This window comes from Habropoda laboriosa, unplaced genomic scaffold (genome assembly GCF_001263275.1).
Source record: "Habropoda laboriosa isolate 0110345459 unplaced genomic scaffold, ASM126327v1 scaffold295, whole genome shotgun sequence".
Taxonomy (NCBI): Eukaryota; Metazoa; Arthropoda; class Insecta; order Hymenoptera; family Apidae; genus Habropoda; species Habropoda laboriosa.
Genome location: NW_017100429.1, coordinates 832780 through 848538, shown reverse-complemented (window position 1 = coordinate 848538; position 15759 = coordinate 832780). Strand labels below are relative to the sequence as shown.

General features: G+C 39.3%; 2 protein-coding genes across 2 annotated transcripts in view; one reads left to right on the top strand and one right to left on the bottom strand.

Moving 5' to 3' along the window:
* The window catches only part of LOC108575644 (serine protease inhibitor dipetalogastin-like), a 10380-nt gene extending 1018 nt beyond the window's left edge, over window positions 1–9362 (bottom strand). The window contains exons 1-7 of the mRNA XM_017938485.1: window positions 9319–9362; window positions 9048–9230; window positions 8697–8840; window positions 7818–7970; window positions 7483–7653; window positions 7219–7398; window positions 6762–6923 (exon numbers count right to left, since the gene is read on the bottom strand). Of these exons, the coding sequence (XP_017793974.1) occupies window positions 6762–6923; window positions 7219–7398; window positions 7483–7653; window positions 7818–7970; window positions 8697–8840; window positions 9048–9230; window positions 9319–9346 (1021 nt within the window). The 5' untranslated portion in view covers window positions 9347–9362. The remainder of the gene's footprint in view (window positions 1–6761; window positions 6924–7218; window positions 7399–7482; window positions 7654–7817; window positions 7971–8696; window positions 8841–9047; window positions 9231–9318) is intronic.
* A 370-nt stretch (window positions 9363–9732) lies between these two features.
* On the top strand, window positions 9733–14945 carry LOC108575662 (coatomer subunit beta'). The gene is made up of 8 exons (XM_017938515.1): window positions 9733–10039; window positions 10420–10771; window positions 10845–11783; window positions 11854–12089; window positions 12173–12511; window positions 12594–13193; window positions 13339–13626; window positions 14499–14945. Exons 1-8 carry the CDS (start codon window positions 10037–10039, stop codon window positions 14535–14537), a joined length of 2796 nt encoding a protein of 931 aa, XP_017794004.1. The 5' UTR covers window positions 9733–10036; the 3' UTR covers window positions 14538–14945.
* The last annotated feature ends 814 nt before the right edge of the window (window positions 14946–15759 follow it).

The window sequence follows — 15759 nt, the reverse complement described above, 5'->3', positions numbered from 1 at the left end:
TTGTTTTTTTTTTTTGTTTGAATAAAACTCCTTTTTCTTAAGAAAATGTAACCTTTTGTTTTTTATTTTTCATCGGTCTTATGAATTTCAGTGTTTCGTATTAAACGCCTCTTTTCTAAAATTTTCCAATATGTTCTCGGTAGAAAATTACAATAGCCACTGCAACGTGCCCAAAAATTTGTTCTAAAAGACAAGATTAAGAATTTCTTCTTTTTTTCGAGAGAGAGAGAGAAATTTTCGGAAGTTGCATCGATATTGCCCTCACGAATTCGAGAGCGAGATATAAATCTCAGTTGGGCAGAGTCAGAATTCGGAAATGTACAGTGACAGAGTTCAGAGTTGGGTAAAAGCTCGGGCTTCGTTGCGGAACACTTTCAAAGAGGATGGAATGTTATGTCACGTAGTGGTACGTGCACGAGTTGGGACTTTTACGAGGTAAAAACGTGGCACCGGTTCAAAGATCTTAACTGCGGTGTATTGGAATTGTAGGAACACGTTATGCTTACTTTCGATATCCTCTGTCAGCGCGAACTATAATATTACATCGAGTCGTGTGAAAAATTCAACGTAGATGTAACCAATTTTTCGATAATTAAACGTCATTCGAATTTTTACCAATTGCACAATTAAACGGATACTCCGCGAAATTCTTGCTTCTATAAGCCACAAGGGCTAAACCGAGAATTCCAATTTTGGGGAATTGAAAATAAGAAAAGCTAGTTCGGTATATTTCTTTATTATTTTCAACCCAAGAAGTCTACACTGGATCTTCGAAAGGTGAAAAATTTCTCCGAAAATCCAACTTCGATAACCCGCGAGAGGTGTTTAACGAAATTTTGGCTTCCGCGAGCTGCGGGAAATGGACCAGTTTGGACAATTGAAAGTAACTGTATACACGTTCGGTTTCAAAACACCGCCAAAGAGAATCGAAAATTCCTCAGAAAATCCAGTTCCCCGACAATTAGCTCGCAGATGCCGAGAATATCGCGTAACGTCGAGAAATTGCAAATTTGCCAATTTTCAGCATACCGTCAAGCATTTCCATATTTCGATTGCCAAACAGCCGTGGAGTTACACGAAATATCGACATACGTGTCGGGATATCGACGGACAGATGGAAAATGATCTCGGGGAATCCTCGCAAATTGCTCGAATTGATCGCGTGCAACCAGCTCTAACTACGCTTTCACCTTTTTCATTAATTCCATTATCGTGTATTTGCCCCGATGATTAGTTTAATCATCGTCAAACACAAAGAGAACCTGTCAACCTCGTGTCGTATCGTTGTTTGCAAACGGTTCGACAGTCAGTCGAAAAAGTCGCCGTACACCTCATTAGAATTTATCGCGCATGAAGAATTGTATATTTACGTTATTCTTTTTACTAATATATACGTTATTTTTTATTTACAAACATTACGTTGTACTGCAATATTAAGCACAAAGAAAAATAATTTACACTCATTTGTTAAAAATTCAGCAAATAAATATTTTTTTATTTAACGTTTCTCTCTACTTGCGTTTCTCTTTGGGCAAACTTTTTTCACCTGATTTCTGGTTGCATTACTCTCTTTCCTTAGTGCAATTATTAACAAACGAATGTAAATCTTTTTTTTTTTTTGTGCTAATAGTAAACGATACGTTTGCAAATAAAACAACGTACGCAGTAGTTGACAATCTTAGTCAAAAAGTATCTGTTACAAAATCACAATTCTAACGAGGTGTACCGAGACTTTTTTCACCGACTGTATTCGCCCACGGTGCTCTACAACGTGTCAGATAACCTGTACAACGGTGTAATTTATATACAGTTTCCAAGTATTCTGTTTTTCTTCCATTTCCATCGTTGATTCTTATTGTTGTTGTCCCCAGACGAATCTAATCTGATCGAGGTTGTCGTTCGATTGTTCGAACTGTTACCGTTCCATGTCACGAATATCGTGTTGATTCTGACAGAAGGAACCTTGCTCTTTGTACACATTTTATAAGCTTAATACACCACTTCATCGGTCCAAGATAAAAAGCGACATATTTCTCGTGAGATTACCTAATAGAATTTTATAAGAATCGAAGGAGCTACTTTCGAAGGGATTAATTTCGAATTTTTGAAAAATTAGAATACAGGCTGGATCGCGTGAAACAGGCCACCTAATTAACTTCTGCAGCTCTTGCGATACGAGACAAATTTTATGCGTAATTTAAATGGTTTCAAAGGGCGAACAAGTGGGAGGAAAATCTTTTTTTTTTTATGGAAGAAATGGCAAAAAATGGTAGAAAGTTCCACGTTAAAATTTTGAAGTCTAAAGTCATTTTAAGGTCGTATTACGATGCACGTTTAAATGCACATCAATGTCTGCTACAACGTACAGTAGAAAAAGGTATATACATTCAGGTAAAAAAAAAAAAAATATAGGTGATCTTGAGAGAAAGAGAAAAAAAATGGGTTTTGTAAAGGAATTTTTCTTCCATCTTGTTCACCCTTTGAAATTCTTACATGATTTACTCGCTAAATAACGAATGTATTATGTATGACATAGGAAATTTCATTGGATACAGGAGAAAAAAAGATTGCCCACTGTTCTGTGAGAATGAAGTTTTATCGTTCAAGTTCCTTTCCCTTTTCACTGGTATCGGTGCTCCACTTCCGGCTACCAGAGATTTCTAGTATCCGTTCCCGTGCTAGGTACAGTTTTCTCGATCCAGGAAGCCAATTGTACGCTCGAACCTAAACCCTTTACATCACAACTAGTGATGGACACTGAAACACTTCGAATCGTATTCCAAATTGAAATTCAAACACCCATCGCTAATTATTATACTCTTATTTTTGTAACGAAAGTGAGCTATCAAAACGACGTTACTTATAGGATCACCTAATTAATTTATTTCTCCAATTCTCTAACATTCGAAATGAATTTTTAAGAAACAATGAAAATAATTATTTCCAATTTTTCCAAACATCGAAATCAATTGTTAAGAAGCCTCGAGATAATTTCTCCCATTTTTCCTGTTTTTCCATATTCCAGATGTATTTCTTCCAATTCTCTAACATTCGAAATGAATTTCTAAGAAACAATGAAAATAATTATTTCCAATTTTTCCAAACATCGAAATCAATTGTTAAGAAGCCTCGAAGTAATTTCTCCCATTTTTCCTGTTTTTCCATATTCCAGATGTATTTCTTCCAATTCTCTAACATTCGAAATGAATTTTTAAGAAACAATGAAAATAATTATTTCCAATTTTTCCAAACATCGAAATTAATTGTTAAGAAGCCTCGAGATAATTTGTCATATCTTTCCTGTTTTTCCGATACACCAGATCAATTTCTCCAATTTGTCGAGTATTTCAATATCCACAAGAAGAAAAGACACGAATTATCATGAACGGGTACCAATAAGACTCCATTGAGGTGCAGGTAAGAGGGTACCGGTTTCACGCGTCGTTTCCACCGAGCTATTCGCCGTTGAAATTCCGCGGGAACGGAAGGGAAGGGTTTCGAGTCTCTTCCTTCTTCGAGTCGTCGACCCGGCTCGACCAGCGTTATGCAAAATGCGGTTGGTTAACGACTCACCTCCCAATTGCCTCATCCAACCTGGGAATTAACCAGAAATTCCGTTCAATATCGTTCTCGCGTGATTCCTCCTAATCGAGTCTCCCATCTTCCATACTTTATTTGTCCAATGGATGACGCGGCCATCTTCTTGTCTTCGATACCGATAATTACTGTTGTATGGCACACTTATAACCAGAAATTCCGTTCAATATCGTTCTCGCGTGATTCCTCCTAATCGAGTCTCCCATCTTCCTTACTTTATTTGTCCAATGGATGACGCGGCCATCTTCTTGTCTTCGATACCGATAATTACTGTTGTACGGCACACTTGTCTACTCGTCAATTCGAGCAGATTCGATTTCACTCATCGCGATCTTCACTCGATAACGTACAATTCGATCGATGATAATTAGATATTGGAAATTTACAATTATTCGCAGCCGCGGATTAAATCAGATACTGCATGTAGCAGATTTCGATTTTCGCGATAATTAATTTACACTTCGTTCCAAATTAATAATCGAGAGTTGTGGAGAGATTAGAAAGCTAATCTAAAATCTGAGTTCGCGGAACATTTGAAAATTCTCAATGCTGTGTATAAATTAGGTTAGGTGTTGGAGATGTTAATTTTTCATTTTCACGTTTCTCAGGTTAGATTTCGTAACTTTGTGATTAGATAAAGAAAAATTTCCCATATTTTTCACATTTTGCGGAAACAATTGTTTCGCCGTGTTTCACGAATCACCGTATTGGCACGTGACACTCTTGGATCAGGTGATCGTCGATTTTCCAGCGGAGAGGAAAAAAATCAGCGTGATCGATGAATACGGTGAAATAAAAGTGCAGTGATAGCCGAGGGAAGGATAACGGGTGAAAAAGAGCGGCGACTAAAAGGAGAATAAAAGGAGAGCCGGATAAATAATGTATCCGCGGCGTAATCGCGGAGCTCTCGTTCCGGGAAAGGAGCAGTAGGTCAGCCTAGCCCAGATGTTTCCCTGCCAGGACAAATAGTCGCCCTGACCTCCTCCGATTCTGTGACAAACGCGTTCGTCTCTTTCTTCGATCTTTCTGTCGTCCGACTCTGTGCTTGGTGAAAGGATGTTTTCCCGAACAGGATTTCGGAAGCTTCGAATATTATACCAGAATTCCTTTCTTTTTCTCTTTTCGAGCAGAGAAATTGGGAAATTTATGTGCGTTGAGATAACCTAACCTATATTTTTCTTTTGGATTTGAGACATTGGAAAATTTGTGTGCGTTGAGATAATCCGACCTATAGTTTTTTCTTTTTTCCTTTTGGAACAGAGAAATTAGGAAATTTTCGTGCGTTTAGATAAAACAATTGAGAAATTTTAGCGCGATATTAACTTAACCTAACCTATATTTCTCCTCGAGTAAAAAATTAAACACTTTTGGCACGTGTCAGGATACGTTTAAATTTGTTCAAATATGCCGGAACTGTTTTAATCGATGAGCCACTAAACGATGTATGCATAGTTCATGTAACGACTCTCGAAGTCGATCGCTGTGTGTAATTATAAATTACGCAGCTAATGAATCACCACACGCCGACAAAGAAACATTCTTGCCAACTTAATCGTCTGAACAATTCAATCCACTCGCTCGTAAAATTAATTACTCTTGATGTTCACACTCGATACGAAGTACCAACGCTTCTTCGTCGGGGAACATCGACGCAAAATGACGAGCAAAAAAAAAGTTGATTTAACAACGAAGAAGAGAAAATGCTTATTCCACGAATGGAAAAATAATAATTCGACCGCAGAAAAAGCAATACCAGCGTCCCAGAAGTTCAAAAAGCGGGTCACCTTTTCTTCCAATCGCGAGAAAATAATCCTAGCCTCACTTTCCTTATAAAAAACAAAAGAAGAAACTACAATAACAATAATTACAGCCTGATAGAGTATATAATTACACTTACTAGAACCATGATTTAACGCTGAAAAAAAATTTGATCCAGCGTTCGTTCTGAAACGATCAACGATTGGAGACCAAGAAGCTGGAACGGCGATAGCAGCCGCCATATTGAAGAAACAGAAGATTCTTGAGTGGGAAATATTTCATGGAAATACGGGTCAAGAACGAAAAAACGAAAAACAGCGTTCGAATAGCCTGATAAAGCACGATGATCACGCTAATTGCCTGGCATGTTAATTGTTTTAACACTGGTGGAGCATAAAATACTGAAGAGGGAAATTCCCCATAGAGATACAGAACAAAAGTGTAATTCTTGATGCATATTTATCTTCATAAAGATTTTATGTATTTATTGCTTTTTTTAAAGAATTTTTCGTTATTTTGTTAATTATATTTTGGTAATAAATGATTGTTATGTGAATGAAAAATTCGATCATGTTTCTATTTCAATTTTATTCAAAGTTTCGGCAATAATACAAATGTCCATCTTACAAACGTTCCTTCGCATTTAAATTGCAAAAAAATACGACATTCAAAAGATACGGTTGCGTAATAAGAATTCCCAGAAGGACCGTGTGGCCACGTGTCACGCAAACAACGAGAATATTTGAAAAACCTGAAGATTACATCAGGAGAATCCTTCCAGTGAAGTCCTCACGGTCACACTCACAAGCAACGAAAACGAAAAAAAAAAAAGAGACGCATTTAAGGCCTCTAGAAGCGAGTTCGTCGTAAAAGGCACGGGAAAAGACAAATAAAAATGGCGATATACTTGAATGACATCATTGAGGAATAAAATATTAGATGTATTCTCCTTCTACATCTCTCTGACTGTCTATCAAACCCTAAAAAGAATCTTTTATACACCATATGTGGGCGACATGGGCGGCCATTTTGTCCCTAGGGGTGCCATTTTAGTAACCACCGCCATTTTGACACGTTATAAATATTTGAATTCAATGTTTCTTCTGTGCAGATGATTCAGATGACCGAGAAGACAGGAGAATATTCGATGGACGAGTCCATGAGAGGTTTCAGGCGTGATTTTCTCAAGGAAGATCCACGATGACGCAAGCAGCCGATCAGAAACACAGATTAATGGCATGAGAACTAGCAGGGCCCATCATGGACGAACGTCAGCGCTGTGAAAAACCCGGATATTCGTCTTGATGAATAATTATGAGGTTAGGTCAACGTCTAATTTTGATTTGAAATACGAAGAAGCGAAGATTCACGTTTCGAAGTGAGGTTAGGTTAGACTAGCCACTGACCTTTCTGAGGGAACCATAACTTCGCACACCAGAGGGCTTCCGGGCTCACGTACGACGTGTTGTCGCTGCCACACACCGGAAGTCGAAGGTCCTCCTCGGGGATGGACCCACAGGGACTATCGTCCGGCCCTGAACACGGCCCAGAATGCCTCTGAAACAGATCTGGAGAAGGAAAATTTAATGGAGATGATTTTTCAGATTATGCACCTCTGTGGAATTTTTTTTTCAGACAATTGAAACAGGAATTTTGTGGAGAAATGCAATGTGATTCAAGTTAGGGTCAAGTTTAACCTTAGAATATTTCTTTCAAATAATTAGAACAAGAATTTCTACAACAATGTAAATAATTGAGGTTAGGAACAGACTTGATCTAAGAATAATGAAAACATTTAAAGTGTGGGTTTCAAGGAGCCCAATCTATAATATCTTGATAAGGCCTCTGCCAAAATACACTGACATTTATTTTGACTGCTGTAACATTGCAAGTGATGAATACTTTGATAGGTGACGCCATCGCTTCCGCAAACTTCGTCCTTCAAGGTGAAGGTCGTATTGGCGGTGCCTGAGGTCGTCAGCAAAGCACATGAGTTATGTGTGCTTGTCCCACACTCGTCATCGGACACCAACTGCTTCAAATCTGATTAAAAAAAAAAAAAAAAATAAATCTTAATGAAAAAAAATTTCCTAACTTAATTCCTATGTTAATTAAAAAAATACCCACCAGCCTCGTAGCACAAAAATTCAAAAGGGTTGGAGTAAGTAACGCCATCTGAAGCACAGACAGGGTTCCACTCGTACCTCTCTTTGGCAATCTTGCAGACTATCTCCGTGGTGCCATAAATGGCGTGTACATCCCTGACTGTGCAGCCGCCATCGTGAACAATCCTCAGGTCTAGTATAGAAGAAATAAAATTCCAGTTAAAAAACTTTCGTCCTTTCTTCCTTTCCTCGAAAGCTGTTGTTGTGTACAGGTTATGCAACAGGTTAGATTAGGCTAGGTTCGTGTTCGGTAAGAGTGCAATTAGGCTTTACATAATTTTCCCTGCAACCGCTTACCGTGATTGCGTCGCTGCAGACACTTCACCTGAGCTGCGTTCTGGTAGGTGAAGCCATTATTGGCGCAGACAGGATTGGTGCCATAGTGAGTGGTCCCGTCACGATAACAATAGTCGAAATTGTCACATGTACCCTGTGACACCACTGTCACATCTGAAAAAAGGATTTGAAATTTTTTAGAATTTTTACAGTCCATAAATGAGACTCAACCTATTCAAGTGATACTATTTCTTAGAATTGTTTCTTTTATTAATCGGTCAGGAGTGATGGTAACTAACTAAGACCCTAATTTGGACGCATATGGGTCACCATAATCTTTGAATTTTTTATTCATCGCCCTTTTCATATAAACCCCACTTAGACCAACTTAATCTTTTACCAATTGGTCAAACTTAGTTTTAATTCAATGCAACCCTAACTAATCTAATCTAACTTAGTCCTGATCCAATCTAAATTGAAACTTAACCTGATCGAACTTAACTTGACCGAACTTAACCTGATTAGAGTTAAAACAATTTAACTGGCCTAACCTAATTCAAATTGGGTCAAATTTGAGCTTAACCCAGCCCCAGGAAATTCACAGAGACAGCAAAGTCCCTGGACCGCCAGTAACATGTATGAAATTCCCCAAACTCGAGGATAAGGGATTTTTAGTTTCCATTGTCGTGGTCAGGCAGGGCGAAACGTAACAATACCAGACTCTGGTAAGGGAGTTTGTAAGTTGGAATTTCGGCTAGCCCTCTCCCTCTTCCCTCCCCATTCCAAAATGCTTGGGCTCACTGGCCAATCGAAATTCTCCATGGCATAGAACTTTCGCCAACTTTAATCCGTATTAACGAGCACGTTTGCCATAAGTACGCTGAATTCGTGGGTACTTACTACGCGAACGCTTTAAATTAAAGCATAACAGCGATTCCACGTTCGTGTATGTCTCCCCATCCGATCCACAGATCGGTTGATAAAGCAGATTCGGCTTGCAGTAATCGTCTATCGATAAACAGGGTCCAGAATGCACCGTGGCCACTAAGATATGATTGATCGATTCGTCAGAAATTGATTTTAAACGATTAAAATTTATTTTCGTGAATGAAGTATTTTTAGAATAGTAGTATCTTTTAAAGAATAGAATATTTTTTAACTTCTAAAAATAGAAGTATTTTTTTTTTTTTTTTAGTAAAATATCAAAGAATTTTCGATATTCAAAAATATCTGTTACTGGCGTATACTTACCGTTTTTGATCGACTGATAATTAACACAATCCAAATACAGGCTATTGGAGTACGTAACGCCATTGCTCCCGCAAATTGGCCCACTATAAAGTTCCACATGGTTGAAAATTTCACAGTCTTGGTAAAAAATCGCCTTGTCAGCCCAAGAGAAGGCCTGCCCCCTCTTAGAAATCAACAACACCCCTGAAAATCGATACTTCTGTTAATGCCCCCTTCCTGAACCATAAATTCAAAAGACTTGCAATAATTCTATGACAAAAGAAATTTTTACCCAGAAAAAAGATGAGCGTGCGCTTCATGATGAATTACAGAAATGATCAATTCGAAATTATTCCGTGTATCGCGTTTTATATGGAACATAATCGCTGCACATTTACGTGTATACGGTAATATAGATTATTTTCTCGTTGCAGCACGTGCTTTTTATTGTCAACATCTTTTCCTCTAATCAGGATGGAACGTAATTCTAATTATCTTATCATATAGATATGTCCCACATGCGTTCGAATATAATGGAATATAATCATTCGTGCATGAGAAAAGATCGTAGGGAGGCAGTTTTGGCAATGAAAAATCAATAGAATATATTTTGGTAATTTTTAATGTAAAAGGCGCCACCTAGAAAAAAAACAGTAAAAAATTGGTAATTACGATTTCTGAAATATCATTCGAGAATGTTGTAGTGTTGCCGACCGTGTAATTTTATTGACTTGCTGTACACTTACAAACATATTTAAATTTTTAAGTTAAAATCATTGCGGATTATAATTCGAAGAGACTTCTTTTAAATAATGTGAATAAAAAATCATTTGGAAAATGTGTCGTTTATTTGTGTTTGAACAGCGAACGTGTGATGAGAGAAGGACGCCATGTTCGATGTGAACAAGAGCCACGTCCTAACTTCATGGCAGGAGGTTGGATCGGTTGGTGTATATTATCGTTAAACTCGAAATTTTTCGATATTATTAGCCCAGATTTTACAGTGAAAAATGGTACGTATTTCAAGAATGAAGACAATGTGATCTTATTAGTATGTCACCGGTAAACACCTGTAGACACCTGCTTGTATTGACATTGCTACTGTGGTTGACACGTCAAAATATGCACTTCCTCACCATGCTCTTCGTAATATTCTCGTTTCACTTCTGTCATCATTCCTGACTAAATTTCTCTACATCACCTGCGCCTAAATATAAATCGAAATTTATCTTACTTTTTACTGTATCGTGATGTTTAAGTTATACGATGATAATAAAATTGTACATATTAAAACATCTAAAAATTAATAAACGTGATTTTGCATGTGCTTGATGTCACAAAATATCTTGTGTTTCATTTTATAACCATCAATTTGTACTTTTGTCTATTGCAGCCACTGAGATTAGATATCAAGAGGAAGCTGACTGCTCGGTCAGACAGGGTGAAGAGTGTGGATCTTCACCCCACTGAACCGTGGATGCTTTGCTCCTTGTACCAGGGGAATGTTAATATCTGGAACCATGAAAATCAAATGTTGGTTAAGACATTTGAAGTATGTGATTTGCCAGTTCGTACAGCCAAATTTGTGCCAAGGAAGAACTGGGTTGTCACTGGTTCAGATGATATGCAGATCAGAGTGTTCAATTACAACACTTTAGAGCGTGTGCATTCTTTTGAGGCACACAGTGACTATGTTAGATGCATTGCAGTGCATCCATCTCAACCTTTTATATTAACAAGTAGTGGTATGTACTGATTCCTTTATTACTTACTAATCACATTTTTGTTCCCTAGTTAATCCTTATACTTTACATTTAGATGACATGTTAATCAAACTGTGGAACTGGGAGAAGGCTTGGATAGGACAGCAAGTGTTCGAAGGGCACACTCACTATGTAATGCAAATTGTTTTCAATCCAAAGGACAACAATACATTTGCAAGTGCCTCTTTGGATAGAACAGTGAAAGTTTGGCAGTTGGGATCCTCCACTGCCAATTTCACACTGGAGGGCCATGAAAAGGGTGTGAATTGCGTTGACTACTACCATGGTGGTGACAAACCGTACTTAATATCAGGAGCAGATGATAAATATGTGAAAATATGGGACTATCAAAACAAGACTTGTGTACAGACACTAGAAGGACATACTCAGAATATCTCAGCTGTCTGTTTCCATCCAGAATTACCTATCATTCTGACTGGTTCAGAAGATGGAACAGCTAGAATATGGCATGCAGGAACATACAGACTGGAATCTTCCCTCAACTTTGGTTTTGAAAGAGTATGGACAATTGCTTGTATGCGTGGCTCCAATAATGTTGCAATTGGCTATGATGAGGGCAGTGTTATGGTGAAAGTAGGCAGAGAGGAGCCAGCAGTTTCCATGGATTCGCTGGGAGGCAAGATTGTATGGGCAAAGCACAGTGAAATACAGCAAGTAAATTTAAAAGCCCTTGGAGAAGAGGCTCAAGATGGAGAGAGGCTTCCCTTAGCAGTGAAAGACATGGGTGCCTGTGAGATCTATCCACAGACCATCCAACATAACCCGAATGGAAGATTTCTAGTAGTTTGTGGAGATGGAGAGTACATCATCTACACATCCATGGCTTTGAGAAACAAAGCCTTTGGTCAGGCATCAGAGTTCGTATGGGCAGCTGATTCCAGCCAGTATGCTGTCAGAGAAAGCAACACTACAGTGAAAGTATTCAAGAACTTCAAGGAAAAGAAGAGTTTCAAACCAGACTTTGGTGCTGATGGTAATTACAATGGTTTTATTCTTCTTTAGATTCTATGTATTGCATTTACTTGTATTTTATTATTGTACAGGTATATTTGGCGGATTTTTATTGGGCGTGTCATCCGGATCTGGCCTATCCTTCTTCGACTGGGACACGCTGAAGCTAGTTCGTCGTATTGACATACAACCCACACACGTCTACTGGGCCGAGAACGCCTCTCTGGTGGCACTGGCCACATCAGACCAATACTTCATCCTGAAGTATCATTCTGATGCTGTCGCGAACGCGCCAGAAAATTCAGAGGATATCGAGGACGCTTTCGAGGTCCATTTTTGCACCATTGATTAATATTCACGATAAAAATATATATATATGTATTCTAGAATATCTATTAATATACTCTGCAGATGGTGGCTGAAATGAGCGAAGTGGTGAAGACAGGCCTCTGGGTGGGCGATTGCTTCATCTACACCAACAGCGTAAATCGAGTGAACTATTTCGTCGGTGGAGAGGTTGTCACTGTCTCACACTTGGACAGACCGATGTACCTCCTTGGATACGTTCCTAGAGACAACAGATTGTACTTGTGCGACAAGGAATTGTCTGTCGTCTCATACTCCTTGTTGCTGTCTGTACTAGAATATCAGACAGCTGTTATGCGAAAAGACTTCGAAACAGCGGACAGAGTGCTACCAACTGTCCCTAAGGAGCACAGAACACGAGTGGCGCATTTCTTGGAAAAACAAGTGCGTATTGTTCCACCAAATTTATCGTCGAAAATTCATGTACACAGGGATTAACGCTTGACGTTGAAATATTATCGTTCAGGGCTTCAAAGAGCAAGCGTTAGCGGTGTCCACGGATCCAGAGCACAGGTTCGAATTGGCTCTGGCGTTGGGGGATCTCGTGACGGCGCATTCTCTCGCCAAGGAGGCGAACAGCCAGCAAAAATGGCGGCAACTGGCGTCCCTCGCCACACAAAAGGGCAAATTATGCTTGGCACAGGAATGTTTACATCAAGCTCAAGATTTCGGTGGACTCTTGCTGCTTGCCACCAGCACCGGAAATGCGAACATGATTCAAAAATTGGGCACAGACGCGGACGACACTGGCAAAAACAACATTTCATTTTTATCGTACTTCATACTTGGGGATCTCGATAAGTGCTTAGACATCCTAATAAAGACCGACAGAATCCCAGAGGCAGCGTTCTTTGCAAGAACTTATGCCCCGAGCAAAATTTCGTCGATCATGAAAATGTGGAAGGAGAAATTGTCAGCCGTGAGCAAGAAGGCTGGACAGAGTTTGGCTGATCCTGAACAGTATGAAAATCTGTTCCCTGGTTACAGGGAAGCTTTGAAGGTCGAACAGTTCCTGAGAGAGGAGAGCAAGAAGAAGATCCCCGCGTCTGCGTTCCCAAATGTACAGGTAAGGTATCATTAATAAATTCGGGTTGTGAGATGGTTCCATCTATCAAGTCTCGAACATTTGGGCATATGGAATTTCGAGTTTTTCGATACTTTTTCTTATTTACGTATTATATTTTTTGACAACAATTCTATCGATTTTGTAGTCAAATGTCGAACGAAAACCATTTGAGGAAATGCTGGCGGCCGAGGAGGCGAATCAATTCACGTATAAAGCCAGTGTCAGTACTAGTAGTGAACCAGAAATGCCAACGACTGAGGTTCTAACGAACAGGCTACAAGATCTAGATATCAGTAAGGTAATTCCATCGTCTACGGGGAAAGTAAGCTTACCGGAGAAAGTGACGAAGACCACAAGCAGCTCGAGGCCGTTGACGGTGGACGAGGACGATCTAGATCTCGATCTAGAGATCGATGAAACCATAGATACTACTGTAAGTCGATCCTGTCACTATTATTACGTGTCCTTTATATTTCTCGCTATGCTCGGGCCTCTTTTTGCTTTTTTCACGCCACCCTTTTCTCTTGTGCATGCTGACGGTATACAATAAGTGGTTCTGAACACACAAAGTAAGTGTTCGATTGAATCGAATCTCTTTATTCTCCGTTCTACGACGATTTAATCGTACGACGGCTGAGTCGATAGGTGAATATCGTGGTCAGAAGGGGGCACGAGTAATTCTAGACGGGTATTGTGTTACCAAAACATTCTGAAATCAAGCATGGCGCACACACGCTCGTCCATGGCGACCGCGTTCATAGCGACATATCGATCTCGAGCAATATGCGTGAACACGTTCCACCTATCGAGCAGCACGTTAAATAAAACAAAGAAGGAAACGTTGCTTTCACGCCCTTCATCTCCGGAAATAAATCTACACTTGAAAAAAGCGAACATATCGATTATCAGGAATCTTGAGTCATAATGGTCGCGGAAAAGGTTAAGGGACCGCGTAAAGTTTGTTGACTTTGCCTCAGTCATGGCTCGTTCTCTTGACAACCTTATTTGCCATAACAATCGAGCACTAAATCTCCCTTGGTGTAACCTTTCACTCTGTTTGTGTTGTGCGTGCATTTTATCACGCTTATTTCGAACTGCAAATATTTTTTCGCGGTAGTTACCATCCTATGGTAATCACTGTTACCGATTCAGCATTGAAAAACAAAATTATAAAACAAAATAGAAAGTAGAAAAATTCTAAAAAGTGGAATATTTTTTCTATGAATTTTTTTGTAACATTTAATTGAATATCCATCCGAGTTCCAGATTGATAAAGGTGTTCTCTACTTCTCCTCCCTGTTGCAGGGTGTGAGTCTCGACGACGACCTCCTCGAGGAAGATTAGCCCTTCGATTGGAAGGCGAGCAGCAACGTGTACGTCATCGCTCGTGCGATTTCCATTCTCCTTCCGTCAGTCATTCCCCGCGAGTCGACCGCCAGAGTCATTTAGAATCAAGTATTAAGAGAAAAAAAAACAAAAAGAAAAGAAAAGAAGAAACAAAATATCGTCGATGGACAGTTTTTGTGCGCGAGTGTTTTTATCAACGCGTCCGTTTGCGAGCACGAGATACACAGAGCAGCCTGTGCTCGCGAACTTTATCCATGTACCGAGAATTAAATATATTGTAATATAACAGAAGAAACAGATCGCATACGTATCTACACCTAAGTTTCTTTAATCTCCGCCCTACCTATTGACGGTATGTTTTTTTACCGATGCTTGGTAACGTAGAAATTACACACATTGTTAATACCACGGAATAATGCTTGAATAAAATTTAATCTCTGTTTCCTAAGGTATTGACAAATTTTCATTCCCAATGTTCGTAAAAATAATTTATAAATTTTCCCAATTAAAGAATTCTTTATCTAAGTAATTCCCGATTAAATAACATCCACGGTATTTCCTTTCGTAGACATCTTTGAGTCACATAAGTTTTTCATGCTGAACAAGCTTTTTACCAGGGGATCCGAAAATAATCAGAAACATGCCGATTCATGGTTGAAACCCGAACAGTCGTCGATTTCCATGCACAACATACGTGTCGCGAGCCACTTTGGAAAGAGAAGGAGACACGTTTTGCGTGACTGGTACGTGCTCCCTGCGAAGTGTGCGCTTCGAGCAGCTCTATTTTCACTGTACACCGGTAGTAATTATGTGGCGCTTGAACTCTGCTGATTCTAATATAAAAATTGCCTCGTTTGCAGATCCTCAGAAGAGAACAAACGAAACTCGTAGGTTGTCTGGAGGAGTTACAGATTATGGAATACCATGATATACACCATTTTCCAATAAAATGGATTTTTCTTTTTTCAAACTTACATTTTTCATACTTTTTTACAGGCTAGAGGACGCCACGATAAACTGGAATTGATGTTTCGTTTAACTTTTCGAATTCTCGTTATTTTTATAGGTTAGAGGGGATTGAGGAATCGCGTGTCAGGATAACAAGAGACGGCCACGAGGACAGATTAATCGCGTGTAAATTTACGCGGTGCACCGGTGGCTGAAAAACGACGGAGTAGTAGGTGGAGACAGAGAGAGACGAGCGAGTGGATCCGTCTCG

Bases quoted from the DNA above. Each gene is read 5' to 3' on its own strand.
- LOC108575662 (XM_017938515.1), top strand. The intron at 11,784-11,853 runs GTAATTACAATG...ATTATTGTACAG, and splicing joins ACCAGACTTTGGTGCTGATG to GTATATTTGGCGGATTTTTA. The intron at 12,512-12,593 runs GTGCGTATTGTT...ATTATCGTTCAG, and splicing joins CGCATTTCTTGGAAAAACAA to GGCTTCAAAGAGCAAGCGTT.